This window comes from Chiloscyllium plagiosum, unplaced genomic scaffold (assembly GCF_037043375.1).
Source record: "Chiloscyllium plagiosum isolate Xiang-an unplaced genomic scaffold, Cpla_swu_hap1 HiC_scaffold_22, whole genome shotgun sequence".
NCBI lineage: Eukaryota > Metazoa > Chordata > Chondrichthyes > Orectolobiformes > Hemiscylliidae > Chiloscyllium > Chiloscyllium plagiosum.
The window spans coordinates 22,137,720-22,162,963 of record NW_028270160.1 but is presented as its reverse complement, the minus strand read 5'-3'; the positions used below and the strand labels follow the sequence as shown (position 1 = coordinate 22,162,963).

The window sequence follows — 25,244 nt, the reverse complement described above, 5'->3', positions numbered from 1 at the left end:
CATATGCGTCTGGTATTTCCATGTCATCCCATTTGTCATCTTGCAGCAGTGCTCTTTTATAGTTTTGCCCTCTGGCAACCTAGTACTAACGGTGTCCTCACCCTGTACAAGTGGTCAGTGATTTAGTACATGAAGAAGCCCCATCTCTAACCAACCTTCTAAAGTACATGCAATGCTCTCTGTTATCAGATTGACTGACACTACATCTTCAAGTAGCTTGCTTTCTCTTCCTGAAATGGCAGAGAGGTTTCTACATTGTCAGCAACTGAAATGAAAAGAAGGGATAAAGTTAAGCTTTTAGTGTAATGGGGAAAAGAAGAGAGATGTGAAGCTATAGGAAGTGATTAATGTTTATCATGCAGCGTGTTCAGGAAGAGATAGAAGCAAGGTTCATCATGGTAAATTGGTTAGCAAGGTTGGATCTCATGGAATACAGCGAAGACTAGCCATTTTGATAAGAACTGGCTCAAAGGTAGGAGACAGAGGGTGGTGGTGGAGGGTTGTTTTTCAGACTGGAGGCTGTGACCGGTGGTCTGCCACAAGGATTGGTGCCAGGTCCACTGCTTTTCATCATTTGTATAAATGATTTGGATGTGAACATACGAGGTATACATGATTTGGAGACACCAGTATTGGACTGGGGTGTACAAATTTAAAAATCACACACTATAACTCAACTATAACCTAGTGTTGTGTGATTTTTAACATAGGAGGTATAGTTAGTAAGTTTACAGATGACACTAAACAGTGAAGTGGACAGCAAGGAAGGTTACCTCAGAGTACATGGAATCTCGATGAAAAGGCCAATGGGCCAAGGAGTGGCAGATGGAGTTTAATTTAGATAAATGTAAGGTGCTGCACTTTGGAAAGGCAAATCAGAGCAGGAGTGCGAGCAGCAGCAGAGCATTTTGAGTGCGAGCAGCAGCAGAGTGTAAAGGAACCCGGAAGGCTACAGCTAAGGTGAGACAGTTTGTTTTAAAATTACTTACCGGTAGCGGGCAGCAGTGTTTTTTTTTCTCTTCACAGAAAGAGCGGGAGCAGCAGGGGGAAGTGACGAAGACCAGAGGGGCAGCCGGGTAGGTTTTTTTTCCCTATAAAAGCGCGCCCTCCTCCTCTAACCTAACAATAAGACCCGTTGTGGTAAGTAGGTAAGTGCTGCATTTTGCTTGTTCTATTCTTTAGACCCAGTTTTTTTTTAAAAAAAAGGTTACTTTTAGAGGCAGTGAAGGCAGTGCAATGTTCCTCTTGCAACATGTTTGAGGTAAGGGATGCCATGGACGTCCCTGCTGATTACACTTGCAGGAAGTGCACCCATCTCCAGCTCCTCCAAGACCGTGTTAGGGAACTGGAGCTGGAGTTGGATGAATTTAGGATCATTCGGGAGGCAGAGGGGGTCATAGATCGGAGCTTTAGGGAAGTAGTAACTCCAAAGATTGCAGACAGATGGGTGACAGTGAGGGGGACTGGGAGGAAGCAGCCAGTGCAGGGACCCCCTGCGGCCGTTCCCCTCAAGAACAAGTATACCGTTTTGGATACTTGTGGGGGGGGACGACTTACCAGGGGTAAATAATGGGTCTCAGGCCTCTGGCACGGAGCCTGTCCCCGTTGCTCAGAAGGGAAGGGTGGAGAAGAGCAGAGCAATAGTAATTGGGGACTCGATAGTTCGGGGCACAGATAGGCGGTTTTGTGGGAACGAGAGAGACTCACGTTTGGTATGTTGCCTCCTAGGTGCAAGGGTACGTGATGTCTCTGATCGTGTTTTCCGGGTCCTTAAGGGGGAGGGGGAGCAACCCGAAGTCGTGGTCCACATTGGCACCAATGACATAGGTAGGAGGAGGGCTGAGGATGTTAGGCAGGCTTTCAGGGAGCTAGGTTGGAAGCTCAGAGTTAGAACGAACAGAGTTGTTGTCTCTGGTTTGTTACCCGTGCCATGTGATAGAGAGTCGAGGAATAGGGAGAGAGAACAGTAAAATGCGTGGCTACAGGGATGGTGCAGGAGGGAGGGATTCCGGTATTTGGATAACTGGGGTTCTTTCTGGGGAAGGTGGGACCTCTATAAACAGGATGGTCTACACCTGAACCTGAGGGGCACCAGTATCCTTGGCGGGAGGTTTGCTAGTGCTCTTGAGGGGGGTTTAAACTAACTCTGCAGGGGCATGGGAACCAAGACTGTAGCTTTAGGGTGCAGGACCTGGAGTGTAGGGAGGTTAGGAACATGGCATCAATCTCAAAGGAGGGTGCCTGTAAACAGGAAAGTGGCTTGAAGTGTGTATACTTCAATGCAAGAAGTATACGAAATAAGGTAGGTGAACTTGTAGCGTGGGTTGGTACCTGGGACTTCGATGTTGTGGCTATTACGGAGACATGGGTAGAACAGGGACAGGATTGGCTGTTGCAGGTTCCAGGGTTTAAATGTTTTAGTAGGGTCAGAGGTGGGGGTAAAAGAGGGGGAGGTGTGGCATTGCTTGTCAAAGATCGTATTACAGCGGTGGAAAGGACGATGGATGAAGACTCGCCATCTGAGATAGTTTGGGCTGAGGTTAGGAATAGGAAAGGTGAGCTCACCCTGTTAGGAGTTTTTTACAGGCCTCCTAATAGTCCTAGAAACGTAGAAGAAAGGATTGCGAGGATGATTCAAGAGAAGAGTGAAAGTAATAGGGTGGTTGTTATGGGGGACTTTAACTTTCCTGATATTGATTGGGAAAGCTATAGCTCTAGTTCGTTAGATGGGTCGGTGTTTGTCCAATGTGTGCAGGAGGGTTTCCTGACACAATATAGGCCAACAAGAGGTGAGGCCATACTGGATTTGGTTCTGGGTAACGAACCAGGCCAGGTGTTAGAATTAGAGGTAGGTGAACACTTTGGGGACAGTGACCACAATTCGGTGACTTTTACTCTAGTGATGGAGAGGGATAAGTGTGCACTGCAGGGCAAGAGTTATAGCTGGGGGCAAGGAAATTATGATGCGGTGAGGCATGACTTAGGATGCGTGGCTTGGAAAAGTAGGCTTCAAGGCAAGGGCGTAATTGATATGTGGAGCTTGTTCAAGGAGCAACTATTGAGTGTCCTTGATAAGTATGTACCTGTCAGGCAGGGAGGAAAGGGTCGTGTGAGGGAGCCGTGGTTTAATAAGGAATTGGAATCCCTTGTTAAATGGAAGAGGGCGGCCTATGTAAAGATGAGGCGTGAAGGTTCAATTGGGGCGATTGAGAGTTATAAGGTAGCCAGGAAGGACCTGAAGAGAGAGCTAAGAGCAGCAAGGAGGGGACATGAAAGGTCCTTAGTTGGTAGGATTAGGGCAAACCCTAAGGCTTTCTATAGGTATGTCAGGAATAAAAGAATGACTAGGGTAGGAATAGGTCCAGTCAAGGATAGTAGTGGGAAGTTGCGTGTGGAGGCTGAAGAGATTGGGGAGACACTGAATGAATACTTTTCGTCAGTATTCACTCAGGAACAGGACATTGTTGCCGATGTGAATACTGAGTCACAATTAAGTAGAATGAATGGCTTTGAGGTATGTAGGGAAGAGGTGTTGGAAATTCTGGAAAGGGTGAAAATAGATAAGTCCCCTGGGCCTGATCGCATTTATCCTAGGATTCTCTGGGAAGCAAGGGAGGAGATTGCAGAGCCATTGGCCTTGATTTTTATGTCCTCGTTGTCTACAGGAGTAGTACCAGAAGACTGGAGGATAGCAAATGTGGTTCCCTTGTTCAAAAAGGGGAGTAGGGATAACCCTAGTAAGTTTAGGCCGGTAAGTCTCACTTCTGTTGTGGGCAAAGTCTTAGAGAGAATTGTAAGGGATAGGATTTATGAACATCTGGATAGGAATAATGTGATCAAGGATAGTCAGCATGGTTTTGTGAAGGGCAGGTCGTGCCTCACAAACCTTATTGAATTCTTTGAGAAGGTGACTAAGGAGGTGGACGAGGGGAAAGCGGTAGATGTGGTGTATATGGATTTTAGTAAGGCGTTTGATAAGGTTCCCCATGGTAGGCTACTTCAAAAAATACGGAGGTATGGCATTGAGGGTGAGTTGGAGGTTTGGATTAGGAATTGGCTGGCTGGAAGAAGACAGAGGGTAGTAGTTGATGGTAAAGGTTCATCTTGGAGTGCCGTTACTAGCGGTGTTCCGCAAGGATCTGTTTTGGGACCATTGCTGTTTGTCATTTTTATAAATGACCTGGAGGAGGGGCTAGAAGGTTGGGTGAGCAAGTTTGCGGATGATACAAAAGTCGGAGGAGTTGTTGACAGTGAGAAAGGATGTGGCAGTTTACAGCAGGATATAGATAAGCTGCAGAACTGGGCAGAAAGGTGGCAAATGGAGTTCAATGTAGCTAAGTCTGAGGTGATTCACTTTGGTAAGAGTAACAAAAAGATGGGGTACTGGGCTAATGGTCGGATACTTGGTAGTGTGGATGAGCAGAGGGATCTTGGTGTTCATGTACACAGATCTTTGAAAGTTGCCACCCAGGTAAATAGTGCGGTGAAGAAGGCATATGGCGTACTGGCTTTTATTGGTCGAGGAATTGAGTTCCGGAGTCCTGAGATCATGTTGCAGTTGTATAAGACTCTGGTGCGGCCACACCTGGAGTATTGTGTGCAGTTTTGGTCGCCATACTATAGGAAGGATGTGGAGGCACTGGAACGGGCGCAGAGGAGGTTTACCAGGATGTTGCCTGGTATGGTAGGAAGATTGTATGAGGAAAGGCTGAGGCACTTGGGGTTGTTTTCATTGGAGAAAAGAAGGTTTAGGGGTGACTTGATAGAGGTGTACAAGATGATTAGGGGTTTAGATAGGGTTGACCATGAAAACCTTTTTCCACGTATGGAGTCAGCTATTACGAGGGGGCATGGCTTTAAATTAAGGGGTGGTAGGTATAGGACAGATGTTAGGGGTAGATTCTTTACTCAGCGAGTCGTGAGTTCATGGAATGCACTGCCAGTAGCAGTGGTGGACTCTCCCTCTTTATGGGCATTTAAGCGGGCATTGGATAGGCATATGGAGGATAGTGGGCTAGTGTAGGTTAGGTGGGCTTGGATCGGCGCAACATCGAGGGCCAAAGGGCCTGTACTGCGCTATATTCTTCTATATACACTTAATGGTAAGTTCCTGGGGAGTGGTGCTGAACAAAGAGACCTTGAAGAGCAGGTTCATAGTTCCTTGAAAGTGGAAACCCAGGTAGACAAGATAATGACGGAGGCATTTCATATGCTTGCCTTTATTGGTCAGTGCATTGAGTAGAGGAGTTGGGAGTTCTTGTTCTGTCTCTACAGGATATTGGTTCACCCACGTTTGGAATACTGCATTCAATTCTGGTCTCCCTGCTATAGGAGATATGTTGCAAAACTTCAAAGGGTTCAGAAAAGATTTACAAGGATGTTGCCGGGGTTGGAAGGTTTGAGCTATAGGGAGAGGTTGAATAGGCTGGGACTATTACCCTGGAGCTTTGAATGCTAAGGAATGAACTTAGCAAGGTTTATAAAATCATGAGAGGTATGGATAGGGTAAATAGACAAGGTCTTTTCCCCAGGGTGATGGAATCCAAAACTAGAGGGCACAGATTTAAAGTGAGAGGGGAATGATATAAAAGGAATCTAAGGGGCAAGTTTTTCATTCAGAAGGTGGTATTTCTATGGAATGAGGTACCAGAAGTGAGAAGTGGTGGAAATTGGTATAATTACATTTAAAGGGCATCTGGATGGGTATATGAATAGGAATAGTTTAGAGGGATATGGGCTATATGCTGGCAAATGCAGCTAGACTTATTTAGGATGTCTGGTCAGCATGAACAAATTGGACTGAAAGGTCTATTGTTGTACAGCTGTATGACTCTATCACTCTTATTATAAGAGTGGAAACAGATAGCAATATGAAGAATCATTCAATGACTCTTCTGGCATTGTCACTGTTCACCATTGTGACTCTCTTATGGTCCATGCACATTGCCTTGCATAGGTGAAAGGATGCAAGTGGATTCAGCTTCTTCACAATCTCTGAACCAAATGTTTGCACATAATCATCTTCTTCCAAGAAAACTGACAGTATATTATTGACAGTCCTGTTTAGGGAAATTGGTCTGCCATGGTTGAATAACGTGGTTGTAATGTGCAAGATGTGAGGAAGAGATCCCTGTAACAGCTGTGAGAGTAATATGTGCAGAATGTGTGTGGAAGAAGGAGAAAGAGTGACGTGAAATGATTGTAAGAGAGTAAATGGAAGTGGGGAAGGGAAATGGTCTGAGTGGTTAGATGCTGGTGTGAACAGAGAGGGAGGTATTCTTACTTTAATAACACTGGTGATCTCATTTAGGTTATTTCTATATTGCAGCAATATACAGGGAGCAAAGCTCTTGGTCCTAACCTCCAAATCCTAGTGTTAGAAGTGCTGCCAGGAAGATTTTCTGCCCTCTGGAGTGAACAACATATCCGTTATTCAAACTGTATCTCGAATGAAAGCTTCCAATGCTACATCGGAGAACTTGAATGGCCTCTGTGGGTCTTTTGCAGATGTTTTGCCACTTGTGAAATTGTAAAGTGCAACAAGAGTTGCCTTCTCTTTAAATCATGCTGTCTTCATTTAAAGCATCAGTTAAGCTTGACTTCTTGACCCTTCCCCATCCTCAAGCATGTGTACAACTGATGAATAGTACAGAGAGCACTGATCACATGCCAGAGTCATGTTGGTGAGCTGCCAACACCAACTGCACATGGTCCCTGTAATGGTCTGACCTGTGACCATAAATTCATCATCCTTGGCTTTGAAAGTTTGAGTGTGTCATTTGAAGCTGATGTTCCTTTCCAATATTCATCTGAAAAGTTAGCTCTTTGCACTTTTTTTGGATGATATTTCATACAGGCTAATGGCTGAATATTGTTGCAGTTCCCTACAAACAAGGTAGGAAGAAAATGTCATCTCTCTAAGCAAAGTTGCTAGGGTATGTGGGCCACACAATTATAATATCCATAACTATAAGAAGTTATTTACTGAAAATTACTGAGAATTTCAGATAAAATGAAGAAACATTTTCCATCTTAATTGCAACCAAAAGCCCCGTTACCTTTAAGAAACATACTACACTTGATTATTTTTCTAACATGACTTAAATCAGTGATAAAAACTACATTTGAGACTGTGAAGCCTTTAATACTGTTTTGCATGGAACTGATTCATGTTAACAGCTATTTCAAAAGGCTGACATGGTATGATCCTTATAATTTGCAACAAAAAAAAACAGGCTGCTAATACTTGAATGGATAGATTTCAAAGCAAATAATTTCAGTTTGCAGTAATTTAAGAAAATAACCTAGATCAACTAAACCATAGGAGCACCACCTTTAATCTGAAAGGTCAACTCCATCCTAATTATAACTGTGGAAAAGATGAAAGGTCACCCACCATTATAGATAGATTTCAGCATAGAATTGGGAAGCTTACTGTGATGGTAATAGAGGTCATTTTTAAATCAATCAAGGACTCAACTTTTCTATTGAGTCAGCTTGCTTCTGAATAGCCCAGTAATAAGGCTTGAATAAAGAGGCCAATTAATTATCATCAAAACATATGCATTGCTTTTTAATTTAAAGCTCTTCCAGTGTAGATGTCAGACTGTGTAGACTTGTATTGTGGAAAACATATTGTAGACTTACTACACATGGAACAACTCTATAAGACAAGAATTTGCTTAGAATCAAAAGGGCTTTTTGTAGCACTGCATTGCCACAAAGCTAATTGCCAATTTCATTTCTTAATATTTACTTTTCAGGGATGAACACAAAACATACGAAGTTCAAGATGATAGAGATCAGAAATAATATTCTGTTGGTATTCTCTATATATCATGAATGAGGGGCGGCACAGTGGTTCAGTGGTTAGGACTGCTGCCTCACAGCGCCAGGGACCTGGGTGCAATTCCTGCCTCGGGCGACTGTCTGTATAGAGTTTGCGCATTTTCCCCGCGCTCTGGTTTCCTCCCACAATCCAAAAAAAGATGTGCAGGCCAAGTGAATTGGCCATGCTAAACTGCCCACAGTGTTAGGTGCATTAGGCAGGGGTAAATATACGGTAGGGGAATGGGTCTGTAAGGCTTACTCTTTGGAAGGTCGGTGTGGACTTGTTGGGTCGAAGGGCCTGTTTCCGTACTGTAGGTAATCTAATAATGTTAAAGTCAGGGAACTAACCCTACAGCAAAAGGCTGGAGGGAAAGACAACAAGGTGACTCTCAACAATGAGCCCCAACCCCAAATGGTATCCTCAGGGAAGCATAAAAAAAATCATGTGTCTTCCAGTTAATCCCAGAGTTACCAGTAACTTCCAGTGAAAATGTTTTGCCTTTACAGGACAGAATTCTACATGTGCTCATTTTTGCTTTTTTAGGTTCAACTCACAAGCTCCATTCACCAAATTCCTAACTTAAGTAAGTTAAAATGATAAAATGAAGATTTGGAACTTACACTGGTTGTATGGAGCTTCATTTTGAATTTCTCGAAATAGAGCCATTGTTTTGAATCATTTGGATCCAGGTCATGATAAAAGTCCCTGGCTGCATAACCAAAGCTGTGGTACTTTCCGTCGGGCGACAGGAGGATAGTTGTAGGAGTCTTCTGATTGGATACACCGGGGTCACCACCTTCCCATCGTCTGACAAAAACAAACAGTTCAATGATATTGTAGCTGCTCTCTTTGCAGCACATAACCTTAGAATTACACAGTTGGATCAACCCATACATAAAATTAGAGACAGGTTTCCAGAGCTTAGAGCTTTGCCCCTAAAAGCACAGCTGATAAGTGGGGAGCAATGAAAATCGGTGATGCCTAAATTACCCAAACACCGAAATGCAAAAACACACAGGAAACAAAATACACTAAGAATTTACAGGTAAGCCCTGGGGGATCCACCCTAAGCAGTCAGCAGAGTGGTGATGTTTATTTCTGATAATGGTGTACACTAAACTTCAAATAAAACAAAATTCTTAAAGATAGGCGTGGATCATTTCTTGTCAGAAACCTTTTAAATCAAGATTTGGAGATGCCGGTGTTGGACTGGGGTGTACAAAGTTAAAAATCACTCAATAGACAATAGACAATAGATGCAGGAGTAGGCCATTCTGCCCTTCGAGCCTGCACCACCATTCATTATGATCATGATTGATCATCCTTAATCAGTATCCTGATCCTGCCTTATCTCCATAACCCTTGATTCCACTATCCTTGAGAGCTCTATCCAACTCTTTCTTAAATGAATCCAGAGACTGGGCCTCCACTGCACTCTGGGGCAGAGCATTCCACACAGCCACCACTCTCTGGGTGAAGAAGTTACTCCTCATCTCTGTCCTAAATGGTCTACCCCATATTTTTAAGCTGTGTCCTCTGGTTCGGCACTCAACCATCAGCGGAAACATGTTTCCTGCCTCCTGAGTGTCCAATCCTTTAATAATCTTATATGTCTCAATCAGATCCCCTCTCAGTCTTCTAAACTCAAGGGTATACAAGCCTAGTCGCTTCAGTCTTTCAGCGTAAAGTAGTCCCGCATTCCAGGAATTGACCTCATGAATCTACGCTGCACTCCCTCAATAGCCAGAATGTCTTTCCTCAGATTTGTAGACCAGAACTGCACACAGTGCTCAAGGTGTGGTCTCACCAGGGCCCTGTACAGCTGCAGAAGAATCTCTTCGCTTCTATACTCAATCCTTCTTGTTATGAAGGCCAGCATGCTATTAGCCGTCTTCACTACCTGCTGTACCTGCATGCTTACCTTCATTGACTGGTGTACAAGAACACCCAGATCTCTTTGTACAGCCCCTTTACCTAAATTGATTACATTTAGGTAGTAATCTGCCTTCCTGTTCTTGCCACCAAAGTGGATAACCATACATTTATCCACATTTAACTGCATCTGCCATGCATATGACCACTCACCTAACCTGTCCAGGTCACCCTGTAATCTCCTAACATCCTCCTTACATTTCACCCTGCCATCCAGCTTAGTATCATCAGCAAATTTGCTAATGTTATTACTAATACCATCTTCTATATCATTAATATATATTATAAAAAGCTGCGGTCCCAGCACTGATCCCTGCGGTACCCCACTGGTTACTGCCTGCCATTCCGAAATGGAGCCATTTATCACTACTCTTTGTTGCCTGTCAGCCAACCAACTTTCAATCCAAGTTAGTACTTTGCCCCCATACCATGCGCCCTAATTTTGCTCACTAACCTCCTACGTGGGACTTTATCAAAAACTTTCTGAAAGTCCAGGTACACTACATTTAACGTTCTTCCCGTGTCTGCGTGGGTTTCCTCCGGGTGCTCCGGTATCCTCCCACAGTCCAAAGATGTGCAGGTCAGGTGAATTGGCCATGCTAAATTGCCCGTAGTGTTAGGTAAGGGGTAAATGTAGGGGTGTGGGTGGGTTGCGCTTCGGCGGGTCGGCGTGAACTTGTTGGGCCAAAGGGCCTGTTTCCACATTGTAATGCAATCTAATCTAATCTAATCTACTGGATCTCCCTTGTCCATCTTCAGAGTTACATCCTCAAAAATTCCGGAAGATTAGTCAAGCATGATTTCCCCTTCATAAATTCAAGCTGACTCTGACCTATCCTGTTACTACTATCCAGATGTTTCGTAATTTCATCCTTTATAATAGACTCCAGCATCTTTCCCACCACTGAAGTCAGACTAACTGGTCTATAATTTCCTGCTTTCTCTCTCCCATCTTTCTTAAAAAGTGGTACAACATTAGCCATCCTCCAATCCACAGGAACTGATCCCGAATCTATCGAACTCTGGAAAATAATCACCAACGCATCCACGAATTCTCGAGCCACCTCCTTCAGTACCCTGGGATGTAGACCATCAGGCCCCGGGGACTTATCAACCTTCAGACCTAATAGTCTCTCCAACACCAATTCCCTTCAGTTCAGGTCCTTCAGCCACTGTTACCTCAGGGAGATTGCTGGTGTCTTCCCCAGTGAACACAGATCTGAAGTACCAATTCAATTCTTCTGCCATTTCTTTGTTCCCCGTAATATATTCCCTGTTTCTGTCTTCAAGGGCCCAATTTTAGTCTTAACCATATTTTTGCCTTTCACATACCTAAAAAAGCTTTTACTATCCTCCTTTATATTTTTGGCCAGTTTACCTTCTAACCTCATTTTTTCTCTGAGTATTTCCTTCTTAGTAATCCTCTATTATTCTTTAAAAGCTTCCCAGTCCTCTGTTTTCCCACTTATCTTTGCTATGTTATACTTTTTCTCTTTTAACTTTATATGTTTCTTAACTTCCCTCATCAGCCACGGCCACCCATGCCTCCTCCTAGGATCTTTCTTCCTTTTTGGAATGAACTGATCCTACACAGAAATATCTGCCATTGTTCCTCCACTGTCATCCCTGCTAAGGCATTGCACCATTGAACTTTGGCCAGCTCCTCCCTCATAGCTCCATAGTTCCCTTTATTCAACAGAAATATTGTCACTTCCGATTGTAGCCTCTCCCGCTCAAATTGCAAATTGAAGCATATTGTATTATGGTCACTACTTCCCAATGGCTCCTTCACTTTGAGGTCCATGATCAATTCTGGTTAGTTGCACAATACCAGATCCAGAATTGCCTTCTCCCTGGTAGGCTCCAGCACCAGCTGATCTAAGAATCCATCTTGGAGGCACTCCACAAAGTCTCTTTCTTGAGGTCCAATACCATCCTGATTCTCCCAGTCTACCTGCATGTTGAAATCCCCCATAACAACTGTAGTAACATCTTTGCGAAGGCCAATTTCAGCTCCTGATTCAACTTACATCCGACATTCAGACTACTGTTTGGGGGCCTTTTGGTAACTCCCAAGAGGGTCATTTTACCCTTAGAATTTCTCAGCTCTATCCATACTGACTCTACATCCCCTGATTCTAGGTCCCCCCACGCAAGGGACTGAATATCATCCCTTACCAACATGGCCACCCTACCCCCTCTGCCCGTCAGTCTGTCCTTACGATAGCACGTGTGGCCTTGTCCAGGCTACTGTCCATTTGAAGCCACGTCTCAGTTATCCCCACAATATCGTATCTGCCAATTTCCAAAGGAGCCTCAAGCTCATCCATCTTATTTCTAATGCTTCGTGCATTCATATATAGTATTGTTAATTTGTTACTGCCCTCACCCTTCCCATTAACTCCTATTTTACTCAACCTTGCAGCATGATCCCTTTTTGAGCTTTCTGCTTCATTGATACAGTTGTCTTTCTTGACTTCCCTTGTTCTAACTTTCCCTTCAATTTCCTTCTTAAACATCCAGTTTGTCCCCTCCCTCCGCTACTTAGTTTAAACGTAGCTGTGTTGCAGTAGCAAACCTGCCTGCCAGAATGCTGGTCCCTAACCTATTAAGGTGCAAACCGTCTCTCTTGTATAATTAATGCTTACCACAAAACATACCCCAGTGATCCAAGAATTTAAATCCTTGCTTCCTGCACCAGTTCCCCAGCCACACGTTCAAGTCCATTATCTCCCTGTTTCTGGCCTCACCAGCCGAGGAATTGGAAGCAAACCGGAGATAACCACCCTGGATGTCCTGCTTTTCAGCCTTTTTCCTCGTTCTCTGAAGTCCCGCTGTAGTATGCTCCTCCTCTTCTTCCCGACATCATTTGTGCCGACATATACCACCACCTCTGGCACTTCACCTTCGTCCTTGAGGATTTCCTGCACTCTGTCTGTGATGTCTTTAACCCTGGCACCAGGAAGGCAACACACCATCCTTAAGTCCCACCTGCTGCCACAAAAACCCTGGTCAGTTCCTCTCACTCTGGAGTCCCCTATTACCATGGCTCTAAGGCACAGAATTTATAGCAAAAATTTACAGTGTGATGTAACTGAAATTATACATTGAAAAATACCTTGATTGTCTGTTGAGTCTTTCATCTGTTCGAATATCATGATAGTTTCACTTCTTTCATGTGTAAATCACAAAACCTTTTTTTAAAAGTTGCATTCTCAGGTTAAGTGTAACAATGGGTGTTAGCTAGACAATATGTTGAAGGTGTTAGCCCCCTGTGTTCTCTGTCTATGCCATGATGTTTAGATTGATTCTAATCTAAAAAGTGGGATAACAGAGTTTTACATGAATTCATATAGTTTTTGAGCAGAGTACAATGTAACTCTGCAAGTACAAATTCACTCCACAAAATGTGTGTGTGCATGTGGGTCTTTGTCTGTGTGTGTGTGTGTGTCTATTCTGGGTTGTGAGTTGTGAGTGTGAGAGAGAGAGTGTATATGTGTGTGTTGTGAGTGTAGAGTGCCTTAAGTCTGTGAGGGGTGCATGTGTGAGTGTGGGAGAGTGTGTGCATGTCTGGGGTGGGGGGTTCTGAGTGTCTGTGAGAGAGAGAGTATATGTGTGTGCATGAGTGTAGAGTGGTCTAAGTCTCTGAGAGGATGCCTGTGTGAGTGTGGGAGTGTGTGTGTCTGTAAGGGTGTGTGTGAGTGTCTGTGTGCGTGTCTGAGTATATGTGTGTCCGTGTGTGTCCATGTCTGTGTGTGTGTAGGAGTGTCTGTGTGTTTGTATAGTGCAATGGTGGTCACCTGTAATGTGACATGACCCAAGGTCCCGGTTGAGGCCCTCCCTATGGGTACCAAACATAGCTATCAGTTACATCACACTGTAAATTTTCGCTATTAATTCTGTGCCTTAGAATTGTGTCCTCCACAATCACCTGATGAAGGAGCGGCGCTCCGAAAGCTAGTGTGCTTCCAATTGAACCTATTGGACTATAACCTGGTGTTATATGATTTTTAACTTTTACATCAAACTATCCTTTGGAGCAGAAGGGGTGTGAAATAACTGCACAATGTCCTATCACCAAATGTCCTATCACCAAATCACCCTTTACTTACTTGTGCACAGTACATTGTCTTTGGCCAGCCAGCTCAGAGTCAGTCCTCAACTGAGGAGATTCTAATCTCCAAGTTGTATTTTATTAAACAACTCACAATTTACAAAACAATTAAAATTAATAGCTGTATACAGAGAAACCGCAAATTTACAAAGGAGAGGAATGACAAAGCCAAGCCCCAAACCATACGTTCAACCAGTTTTCACAGAAATGAGGACAGACCTCAAATCCCAGTTTCAATCATTACAAACAGTAACAACGACACTTGTACATACAAGACAGACCAATTATATAAGAAACAGTGCATACAATACAGACCTCCACAAACCCAGCAAGCCACCCCATCCCTCCCACCTTCTCCGAGTTGTATTAGTCAGCCGGGTCTTTCCTGATTGGCCCAGATCAAGAAACTCATAGTTAAGGAGATTAATCTAGCTCCAATCACTACAGGGTGATGAACAAATTAAGCCATGGCGCATTACTGAATAGTGGATAGTGGGTAACTATCTGTTCAATAGCCTTTCAGGTGGTCAAGTTGGGGGTCTTAAAGCTGAAATGTTAGGTTACATTTAGAAAGATAACATCTTGACAAAGGAGTGGATGCTTGCACTGGGAACAGCCACCTAGATGACCTTTAAGCAGCTGGTGTCCATTAACTGGGCTGCATGGTATTTTGATGTCAGCACTTAAACTCATGCTCTCTACCTACTGCAACTAGATGATTGGGAACAAACGTAATATTGCTGAAGATTGAAGTGTTATTAAAAGATAAAAACACTTTACTATTCGCATTGCTACTGGATGTTCGAGAATACTGACTTACAAACTATTTCCTGGGTTAGTTTTCTGTCGCCAGAAGTGTCATTGTCAACAAAAGCAAATGGTCATCTGATGAGACCAAAGAGATTTTAATATTCCTAAATGGCATGCCTCTCAATGAGTTTGAAAAGATCTGAAGCCATGATAGGTAACGCCATAAATCAGGTTATGAATGAACTATACATTCGCAATAAATGTTGCATTTGTGCCCAGTTTACTAAATCCACCCTCTCCCCCCAAAAATGGGGTGAATGCATCTTAATAGGAACCTAATTGAAATATCAAAATATCCACTTTGACTCACAATCAGTACAGAATAAGATTTACAAGCAAATCATGCCATTTTCAGGTCGATTAATGAATTCTGGAATTAAAGATGAGGCATGGAAAGATTTCTCAATCTATCTAAATCTGCAAAAGCCATCTAAGTGATTAGGTAATGCAAATAACTTTTTTAAAAACACATAATAAGGTAAATTATGTGTAGATTTTGATCACCAGCTCTAAGAATACTTTCTCAAGAGCATTTATTTTGTTAATTCTGAGTTTGCACATTCAAAACAAAATGTGTGAATCTGGGTTAAATTACTTTTGTTCATTCATTTGTATTCATATTTATCTAAGCAGTGAAATGAAGAATATTTCTCAATTTACTTTCATTAATCCACTAATTATAGTGCTTTAATTTTCATGTCAAGGGCATAAAGATCAATAAATCACCAGGACCTGATCAGATGTACTGTGGATTTTTGCAGGAAGCTAGGGAAGTGATTGCTGGGCCCCTTGCTGAAGTACTTGCATCATCGACAGCCACAGATAAGGTGTCAGAAGCCTATAAGGTATCTAACATGGAGCCAATATTTTAAAAAAGTAGTAAGGAGAAGGCAGGGAGCTTCTGGTGAGTCTGATATCAGTGATGGGCAAATTGCTGGAAGCAATCCTGAGGGATAGGATTTACATGTATTTGAAAAGGCAAGGACTGATTCAGGATAGTAAACATGGCTTTGTGCATCGAAAATAGTGTCTCACTAACTTTACTGCCATTTTTTGAAGAAGTAACAAAGAGAATTCACGAGAGCAGAACAGTGGTTGTGATATATATGGACTTCAGTCAAGCATTTGAAGGTTCCACATGCTAGACTAGTTAACAAGGTTAAAAACATTGAATACAGAGAAAATTATCTATTTGAACAGAACTGGATAGAAAGTAGGAGACAGAGTGGTGGTGGAGGAATGCTTTTCAGACTGGAGGCCTGTGACCAGCCATTTGTGTCCATGTACACAAATCTTTGAAAGTTGCCACCCAGGTAAATAGTGCGGTGAAGAAGGCATATGGCGTACTGGCTTTTATTGGTAGAGGAATTGAGTTCCGGAGTACTGAGGTAATGTTGCAGTTGTATAAGACTCTGGTGCGGCCGCATCTGGAGTATTGTGTGCAGTTTTGGTCCCCATACTATAGGAAGGATGTGGAGGCACTGGAACGGGTGCAGAGGAGGTTTACCAGGATGTTGCCTGGTATGGTAGGAAGATCGTATGAGGAAAGGCTGAGGCACTTGGGGCTGTTTTCATTGGAGAAAAGAAGGTTTAGGGATGACTTGATAGAGGTGTACAAGATGATTAGGGGTTTAGATAGGGTCGACAGTGAGAATCTTTTTCCACGTATGGAGTCAGCTATTACAAGGGGGCATAGCTTTAAATTAAGGGGGGGTAGGTATAGGACAGATGTTAGGGGTAGATTCTTTACTCAGCGAGTCGTGAGTTCATGGAATGCCCTGCCAGTAGCAGTGGTGGACTCTCCTTCATTATGGGCATTTAAATGTGCATTGGATAGGCATATGGAGGATAGTGGGCTAGTGTAGGTTAGGTGGGCTTGGATCGGCGCAACATCGAGGGCCAAAGGGCCTGTACTGCGCTGTATTCTTCTATGTTCTATGTTCTATGTGCCACTGGGTCCACTGCTTTTAGTCATTTATATGAATCTAAATGTAGTAGATATGGTTAGTCAATTTGCAGATGACAGCAAAATTGGAGGTGTAGTGGACAGGGAAGAAAATTACCTCGGAGTACAATGGGATCTTAATCAAATAAACCGATGGGCCAAGGAGTGGCAGATAGAGTTTAATTTAGATAAATGTGAAGTGCTGCATTTAGAAAGGCAAATCAGGGCAGGATTTATACACTTAATGTTAAGGTCCTGGGGAATGGTGCTGAACAAAGCGTGCAGGTTCATAGTTCCTTGAAAGTGGAGTGGCAGGTAGACAGGATGGTGAAGAAGGCATGTGGTATGCTTGCCTTTATTGGTCAGTGCATTGAGTATCAGAGTTGGGAGGTCATGTTGCAGCTGTATAGGACAATGGTTAGGGCACTTTTGGAGTACTGCATTCAATTCTGGTCTCGCTGCTATAGAAAGGCTTTAGAAAAGATTTACCAAGGATGTTGCCAAGGTTGTCAGGGAGGGTTTGAGCTACAGGGAGGGGTTGAATAGTTTGGGGCTGTTTTCCCTGGCGCATTGGAGGCTAAGGGGTAACTTTACAAAGGTTTATAAAATAATGAGAGGCATGGATAGGATGGATACCCAAAAAGTCTGTTCCCCAGGATAGGGGAGTCCAAAACTACACGGTATAGGTTTAAGGTGAGAGGAGCAAGATTTAAAAGGGACCTAAGGAGCAACTTTTAATGAGCTGTCAGAGCAAGTGTGGAGGTTGTTACAATTACAACATTTAAAAGGCATCTGGGTGGTTACATGAATAGGAAGGGGTTTAAAGGGATATGGGCCAAATGCTGGCACATGGGACTAGATTAATTTAGAACATCTATTCAGCATGGACAAGTCAGATGAAAGGGTCTGTAGCCATGCTGTATATCTCTATGACTCTAATGCATTTCACATAGAAATACAAGTGAAACCGCAACTTTAAATGCTGGGCATTCTATTTAAATTGAAGAAAGAACACAGGAACAAAAGATAGAAAACACGAGACCTTGCAAATGCATCGCACCTTTCATGTCCCAGGAAAGACAAAGAAGCATTTCTGTACTATTACAACAGTTATATTTAGTGAAACTTGCACATTTTATCAGTCAATTTGTGGAAGTAATAAAAAACAATGAGAAAGGTGATCTAACAGTGATGGTAACAGTGGGCTAAACATAAACTGCAGATTAGATCCTATACTAGTTTTTTTAAACATCATCTTCATATTACAGCAGTGGTAAATGCTGCTCTAAAAATCTATGTGTAGAAGTGTTAGCATAATGCTATATAATCTCAAAGTGAAAGAAAATGAATATTTCTTGTTGTGACTCATTTCCTTTTCGGATCCATTCCCACCCTTTCCTGTCAAAACTCTGAATGACCTGTTGCAAATTTTCCCCTTCTTATCGTCGTAGCACTTTGCTGATCAGCTCAACTTGAACTTAGGTGTATTTTTTAGCTCCTGGCTTACTTATTAATTACTATAGCTTTTACCTACCATGAATAGCAAAAATAAAAAATGAAAGAAATGACTGCAGCATACCAAATCTTTCTCACAGCTGCATCATTAATTATGAATATAGGTAACTTGAATGTAATCTGTATTATGTTTGGAAGTCCATTGATAAAGATGCTAGATTTATTGTATGCATCACCTTCTTTATTGACTTTCTTCTCTGCATAAAAGGAATATAAATCCTTTTATGACAACAAGTTACATTATCAAGCAGATTCATATTAAATGGATTAATGATTTGGAGATGCCAGTGTTGGACTCGGTATCCAAAGTTAAAAATCACACAAAGTTAAAAAGGCACTGTGAAGCGCTCCAAAAGCTAGTGCTTCCAAATAAACCTGTTGGACTATAGCCTGGTGTTGTGTGATTTTTAACTAAACGGATTAAGTGCTCAATTGATTAAAAGATTAGCTATGAATAAATCAACTTTTGGCCAGTTTTAACTAACAAATATTACTTTTGTAAACTACATTAACGTTATGATCTCTTAAAGCTCAATATACATAAATAAACACCTTTTTTAACTTTAAAATAGCATAAATTTTCTCAGAAATGATTTACACTTATTTAATACTTAATGTTATATTCACTTTGAATCACACAAATTGATCACTACAAACCTAAGTAATTATTAATGAGTACATATGAACTCTCACCATAAGATTGGAAACATATGGTAGTGTAGTTGGTCCTGTTAAAGTTATGAGGGAAATATTATCTGCAGTGTTATTGGTTGTGCAGAGGATGTGCAGAGAACTTGCTATTTGCAAACCAGCATCTACCTTACCTTCAGAGGATGTGTGCAGGAAGCTCCACAAGAAATATGTCTAATCATAGTTTGAGCACAAAAACTGCAGACAGTGTAAACCTCCAGGAAAATTAAAATTAAGTGAATTAGAATTTAGGCTTAAAATTTGGTGCTGAAACCAGATTTATCAATGTGACTTTTTTTTTAATAATATTCATTCGTGATTTATGTGCATCACAGGATTGCAAACATTTATTGCCCGTTCCTAGCTTCTCTTGAACTGAATGGCTTGCTAGGTCATTTCAGCAGGCAGCTGAGGGTCAATGTTGTGGGTCTGGAGTCACATGTAGGCCAATTCAGGTGAGACTGGCAGATTTTTTTCCCTGAAGGACATGAATGAGTAAGATGATTTTTTTGGTCATCAGTTGATTCTTAATTTCAGATATTCCTAACTTATTTTTAAAACTGAATTCAAATTCCACTCTCTGCTGTGGCAAGATTCAAACCCAAGTCTGCAGAACATTAGCTAATCTTTTGGATTAATAGTCTAGCAATAATGTCAGTAGGCCTTTGCCTCTCCATTAACTTGCTACTCAGTGTCTACCTTCACCAAAATAAGACAACTATGTCTATCGTGTACAGGAAGTGATTGCATCCACAAAGGAATTACCATCACGATAGATACACATTTTAAGCACTGCATTGTAGATAAATCTCTTTTAAGACAAGAGGAAAAAAATCGTATCCAAAGAAAGTAGTTCTGCCAGGACAAATCAGACACTGCTTTATTGCAATAATTTCTGAGCCTTTAAGTTAGTATTTTGGGAAAAACATTCTGATGTCTAATGCATTTATAATTACAGTAACTTATTATATTTGCTTTAAATTCTGTGGATTTTCACAACTTTTACAGGTGATTTTTGAATAAAGCTCACCAATTCGCTTTATTGCCTCATGACAACTGCAAACCACCCTTGCAATAAGATCATAGCAAATCCAACAAAGCAAGCAAGAGAAAAGTATCAGCATTAAACATCTCTAAAATAACTTTTGTCAAAATCCAACTCGCTTTAGAAGCCTTATCAAGTACACCATATGCTTATAGACATTGCTGAACATCTGAGTGCCGTAAGACACAAAGATACTGCCTACTTCATAAAAACAAATGAACATCAGATTCATCTCACAACAGATATAAAACCAACTTCTGTAATTATAAAGCCAATACAAAGAATCAGCCTAATTACAACATCAAAAGGAGATTTCTGATGTTGATTTCAGATGTTACCTAAAATGCAGAAATCACCCAAATGTAATCCATGAAAGATTGCAAAAGTAATAATGAAAACATGTGGCATAAAACCAAGAGATTGCCTTGTCATGCTTCATTATTGTTCCTTGCCATCTGTTTGACACACAAGGATTGCAAATGTTAGGAGCTTTACTGATCACTGCTCTTTGAAAATAGAGTTATAAAGCAGGGAAACAGACCCTTCGTTCCACCCCATCCATACTGACCGATTTCCCAAACTAAACTAGCCCCATTTGGTTACATTTGGCCCACATCCGTCTAAATCTTTTCATGTACCTGTCTAATATCTTTTAAATGTTGTAACTGTACCACTTCCTCTGGCAGTTCATTCCACATCTTCTGTATTGAAAGGTTGCCCCACTGGAGCCTTTTAAATCTTTCTCTTCTAACCTTAGAAGTATGCTTGCTAGTTTTAAACTTCCCCACCCGAGGGAAAGGACCTTTGCTAGTCATCTTATCAATGCCCATCATGATTCTATAAATCATTATAAGGTCACCCTTCAACCTCGCAGCCTATTCAGCCTCTCCTTATAACTCAAAGCCTCCAGTCCCAGCAACATCTTTGTAAATCTTTCTTCCAGTTTGTTAATAATCTTCCTACAGCAGTACGACCAGACCTGCACATAGTACTCCAAATGTGGCCTCACTAACGTCTGTACAACTGCAACATGGCATTCCAACTCCTACATACAATGACCTGAGCAATGAAGACAAGCATATCAAATGCCTTCTTTACCACCCCATCCACCTGTGACACAACTTTCAAAGAACTATGTGCCTGAGCCCCTAGGTCTCTCTGTTCAACAACACTCCTGGGGCCCTACCATTAACTGTATAAAATCCTGCCCTTTGCTCATTTTACCAAAATGCAACACCTCGTATTTTCATCCAATGCAGTGAGACATGTTATCATATGATACAGTTGTCTGGAATAGCCATTCAATGTATGTAGAGCTTTGTCAGCATCAAAGTCCTTAGCTGAAACATTGACAACACTCAAATAAGATAGCTACACTGCTGCATAATTTGCAATTCTTTTCTTATATCCATGTCACATCTGCTTTAGGAAAAATGCTAATAACATAGGGTTATCGCTTGCAGATGTGAAAGAAGAAAGGTGGGCACCAAAGCTGCAAACTTTGATTTAGGGGGAGAAAGTAATCCAGATTATGAGCATGGTAATAATACAAAGAAAAGGATGGAATGTCGCTCAGGCTGATCATCTGCACCCTTTGCTTTTTATTGCTCATCTCATTGACTCACATTTTCATTTTCTTAGAATACTTTGCAACATTTCAGTTTAAAATGGTGAAATAACAACATTTGCAAATTGAAGAAACAAAAACAGAAACTGCTGATAAAATTCAACAGGCCTGTGCAGAGAAAACCGAATTAACAGGTTCAGTGACCCTTCTTGAGAACTGATTTTTGAGATTTTCCAGCAATTTCTGATTTTGTTTCTGATTTTCAGTATCCACTGTTCTTTGGTTTTTGTTTTGCAGACTGTAGATTTTATACCTAAACATTTAGTACCGATCAACCTGAACCCATTAAGGATCCATTTCAATCAGATTAATTGGCTTTTGGAAAACAGAAACACTGTACTAACATCTTGCTGGAACACTTAAATGAGTAGAGTACCCAATCTTCCTGGAAGTCATCCATTACTTACCGCACACCCTGACTCTGAGGGTTAATAGCTAGAAATGGCTGGAAAATCAGCAGTGTCTCTGCATTGCAGTACTTACCTCATTATGTGAATGCACTCAGGGTCCCGAGCGAAGCTGTAAGCATATCCACTAGAAGTCGTGCCAAAATCAATTGCTACCACCACAACAAATGACTGGTGCAAGGATGCAGTTTGTTCAGAGTCCTTCTGTAAGAAAAAAGATCTTTGTTCAAGAAGCACTTTAATGCTGATGTTTTGCATTTTTATTATATTATAATGATGTTCAAGTTTTAAAGCAATGTTTTACCTCATTCTAATTATCCACGATATTGAATCATGTTATTTTTGGTTATTATTATAGCTGATGAACTCCTCAATTAAGCTTTATCCAACTATCTTTCTATGACCTTATTCACAAATGTTAGAAAAAGATCATAAGTTAAGGACAGATTAGAAACTCTACAAAAGAAATAGAAAGAATGCCACTTTGCAGGCCACTTGACAGTAACAAAATACTGCTTTTCACAATAATCCAACCTGTTTCCCTGAAGTATTTCATTGTCTTTCTTTTGTAGACATATGAAATCAGTCACTTTTTATTATCATGACTCTGCAAATACATTCAAAGACAGGAAATATTTAGAAACATATTAGTGCTCCAGGTATGGGGATATATACACACTGCAACATAGTGATGAACACACCCAGTTATGCTATTAGTTCTTGCTGGCAATTAGATTGTAGCAATGGAACTGTCTCCATACGCTCTTGCATTCACTTGTAGAGTTGTGCTCAGCAACTCCTCAATGCGTGTTCAGTGCTAATGTTAGGTGACAGCTGGTGGGTGTGCCACCTATATCTGAAGAGTTTAAAATTGAGTTTAAAAATCCTGTGAGATCCTCTGTGTTAAATTCCAGAAAAATAGTTTGGTAAAGGATTAAACTGGGGTTACTTCAATCAGCTTTTGCTTTCATTCATGGAATATGGACATCACTGCAAGGCCATCATTTGTTGCCAACCCCTAATTGTCCTTGAACTGAGTTCTCTGATGGACCATTTCAGAGTTTAGTTAGGAGTCAATCATATTGCTTTGAGCCTGGAATCACAAAGGTCAGACCAGGGAAGGACAGCAGATTTCTGTCTCCAAAAGTCATCAATGAATTAGATGGGTTTTTACAAAACATCAATAGCAGTTCTCATGGCCACTGTCACCAAGACAAGCTTTCAAACCCAGACTTTCACTAATTGCATTTAAATTCCACCAGCTGGCAAAGCAGAATTTGAATCCATGTTCCCTATGCATTTGTCTAGGTCTCTGAATTATGAGAACAGTGACTTTACCATGATACAATAATAAAAGAAATATGGACCTCCTAACCTAACAATCACAATTTAAGTTAGTTAAATGGATCAGTAGAATGCATAATAAAGTGAGAAAAGCAGAAAATAAGCCAAAGTGGGCGTTGATCCAAGACTGTAAAAATATTGGATAGAAAGACATGATTGCACTTATATGTACGACTGAGATGGGGGAAAAAAAACATAAGACGACATTGATTTTTCAGGTTTAAGCATCCTCAAATAGTGTAGAATAGGCCTATGAAAGAGGGCAGGGATGAAGTCATAGTTTACCAGCCCATTTCAGTTCCAAACTAGGTTAAAATTGAGGTGTAATTCAGTACCTGCTTGGTACATTCCACTGACAGCTGGTAGCACTGAACTCACATGAGGCCCAGGATCACTGAGGCCTTGAGGCCACAGGCGAATGAAGGCAGGATGGACATCTGAGTTGTGAGATGATCTCTGATGCCTTAAGAAGGTAAATGATATATTGGTCTTTACTGCAAGAGGATTTGAATTCAGAAGTAATGGTGTCTTACTGCAGTTATGGGCGCAGTTTGTGATGCAGTTTGTGGGCGGCACGGTGGCTCAGTGGTTAGCACTGCTGCCTCACAGCGCCAGAGACCCGGGTTCAATTCCACCTCAGGCGACTGACTGTGTGGAGTTTGCACGTTCTCCCCGTGTCTGCGTGGGTTTTCTCCGGGTGCTCCGGTTTCCTCCCACAGTCCAAAGATGTGCAGGTCATGCTAAATTGCCCGTAGTGTTAGGTAAGGGGTAAATGTAGGGGTATGGGTGGGTTACGCTTCGGCGGGTTGGTGTGGACTTGTTGGGCCGAAGGGCCTGTTTCCACACTGTAATGTAATCTTATACAGAGCTTTGGTGAGACCACACTCAAGCATTACATACATTTATGGTCTCTACATCTAAGAAAGCATTTATTGCCTCAAAAGGGAGTGCACTGGTGATTCATTAGGCTGATACCAGGGAGAGAGGACTGTGCTGTGAGGAGAGCTTCATTCAACTGGGCTTGTCTTCACTAGAGTTTAGAAGGATAAGAAGTGACCTTAATGAAATGTATTAAATTCTAATAGGGCTGGATAGACTAGATATAGGGAGGATGTTTTCCCTGGTTGGAGAGTCCAAAATCTGGGGACATAATCTCAGGATATGAAACCATTTAGGACTGAGATGAGGAAAAATTTCTTCAGTCAGAGCATTGTAAACCTGTGGAATTCTCCACCATAGAAGGCTATGAAGACGAAGCCATTGAATATATTCAAGAAAAATACACTTTTTAGATTTTAAAGGCTTTAAGGGTATGGGGAGAAAGCAGGAATATGTTATTGAGATAGAGTGTCAGTCATGATTATGCTGAATAATGGAACATGATAAAACGGGCTGAATGGCCTACTTCTAAAGCTAGTTTTTTTATGTTTTCTATCTTATGATATCTGTGCAGTTCTCCTATTTGTTAGCTTCTATACAGATCAACAATTGTGGTTGCAGAGGGAAACCTTGAACTCCCAAAGGTCTAGTCAGTTCCCTGAGGGTAGCCCAATGGAATTAAGTGCTTTTCAAGCTCTTAATGTCTGTTATTACCTCCCCCACCTCAAAAAAAAAAGAGGCCTCAGCAGTGAAAGTTCCAATCAGATTGTCCATCATTGCCACTGGGAACAATGGCAACTAGTGGTACTGCACTCACATGAGGGTCAGGATCATCGAGGGATGTCAGGTCACAGGTCAGAGAAGGCAGGATGGTGTGATGGGGCTTGCGGTGTAATTGTCATGCTGGAGAAAAGGAAAAGGGATCACTGTCTCTGCCCAACGCTATACCCCAGATACAGCTCAGAGTGCCTGGTAGTGAGAAACCCTTTCCAGGAGGTTGCTGGATTTACTAGGCTACCTTTCAAGGAATCAGCAAACCCATATAGCCTTTATTTAATTCCAGAACTAAATTATAGTGGACTGTCCTTGTTGCCAAGGTCTCACC

The 25,244-nt window shown here is 41.7% G+C and overlaps 1 protein-coding gene across 7 annotated transcripts in view; it reads right to left on the bottom strand.

Annotated features, from left to right (window-relative positions):
• Positions 1–25,244, bottom strand: part of hspa12a (heat shock protein family A (Hsp70) member 12A) — a 265,691-nt gene that overhangs the window by 36,675 nt on the left and 203,772 nt on the right. For 6 of the 7 annotated variants that reach the window (XM_087998838.1, XM_043712818.2, XM_043712820.2 and 3 more), the window contains 2 exons: positions 21,993–22,120; positions 8,452–8,638 (listed from right to left, as the gene is read on the bottom strand). In XM_087998838.1, the coding sequence (XP_087854964.1) occupies positions 8,452–8,638; positions 21,993–22,120 (315 nt within the window). The remainder of the gene's footprint in view (positions 1–8,451; positions 8,639–21,992; positions 22,121–25,244) is intronic. The other variant, XM_087998837.1, reaches the window with a different exon arrangement.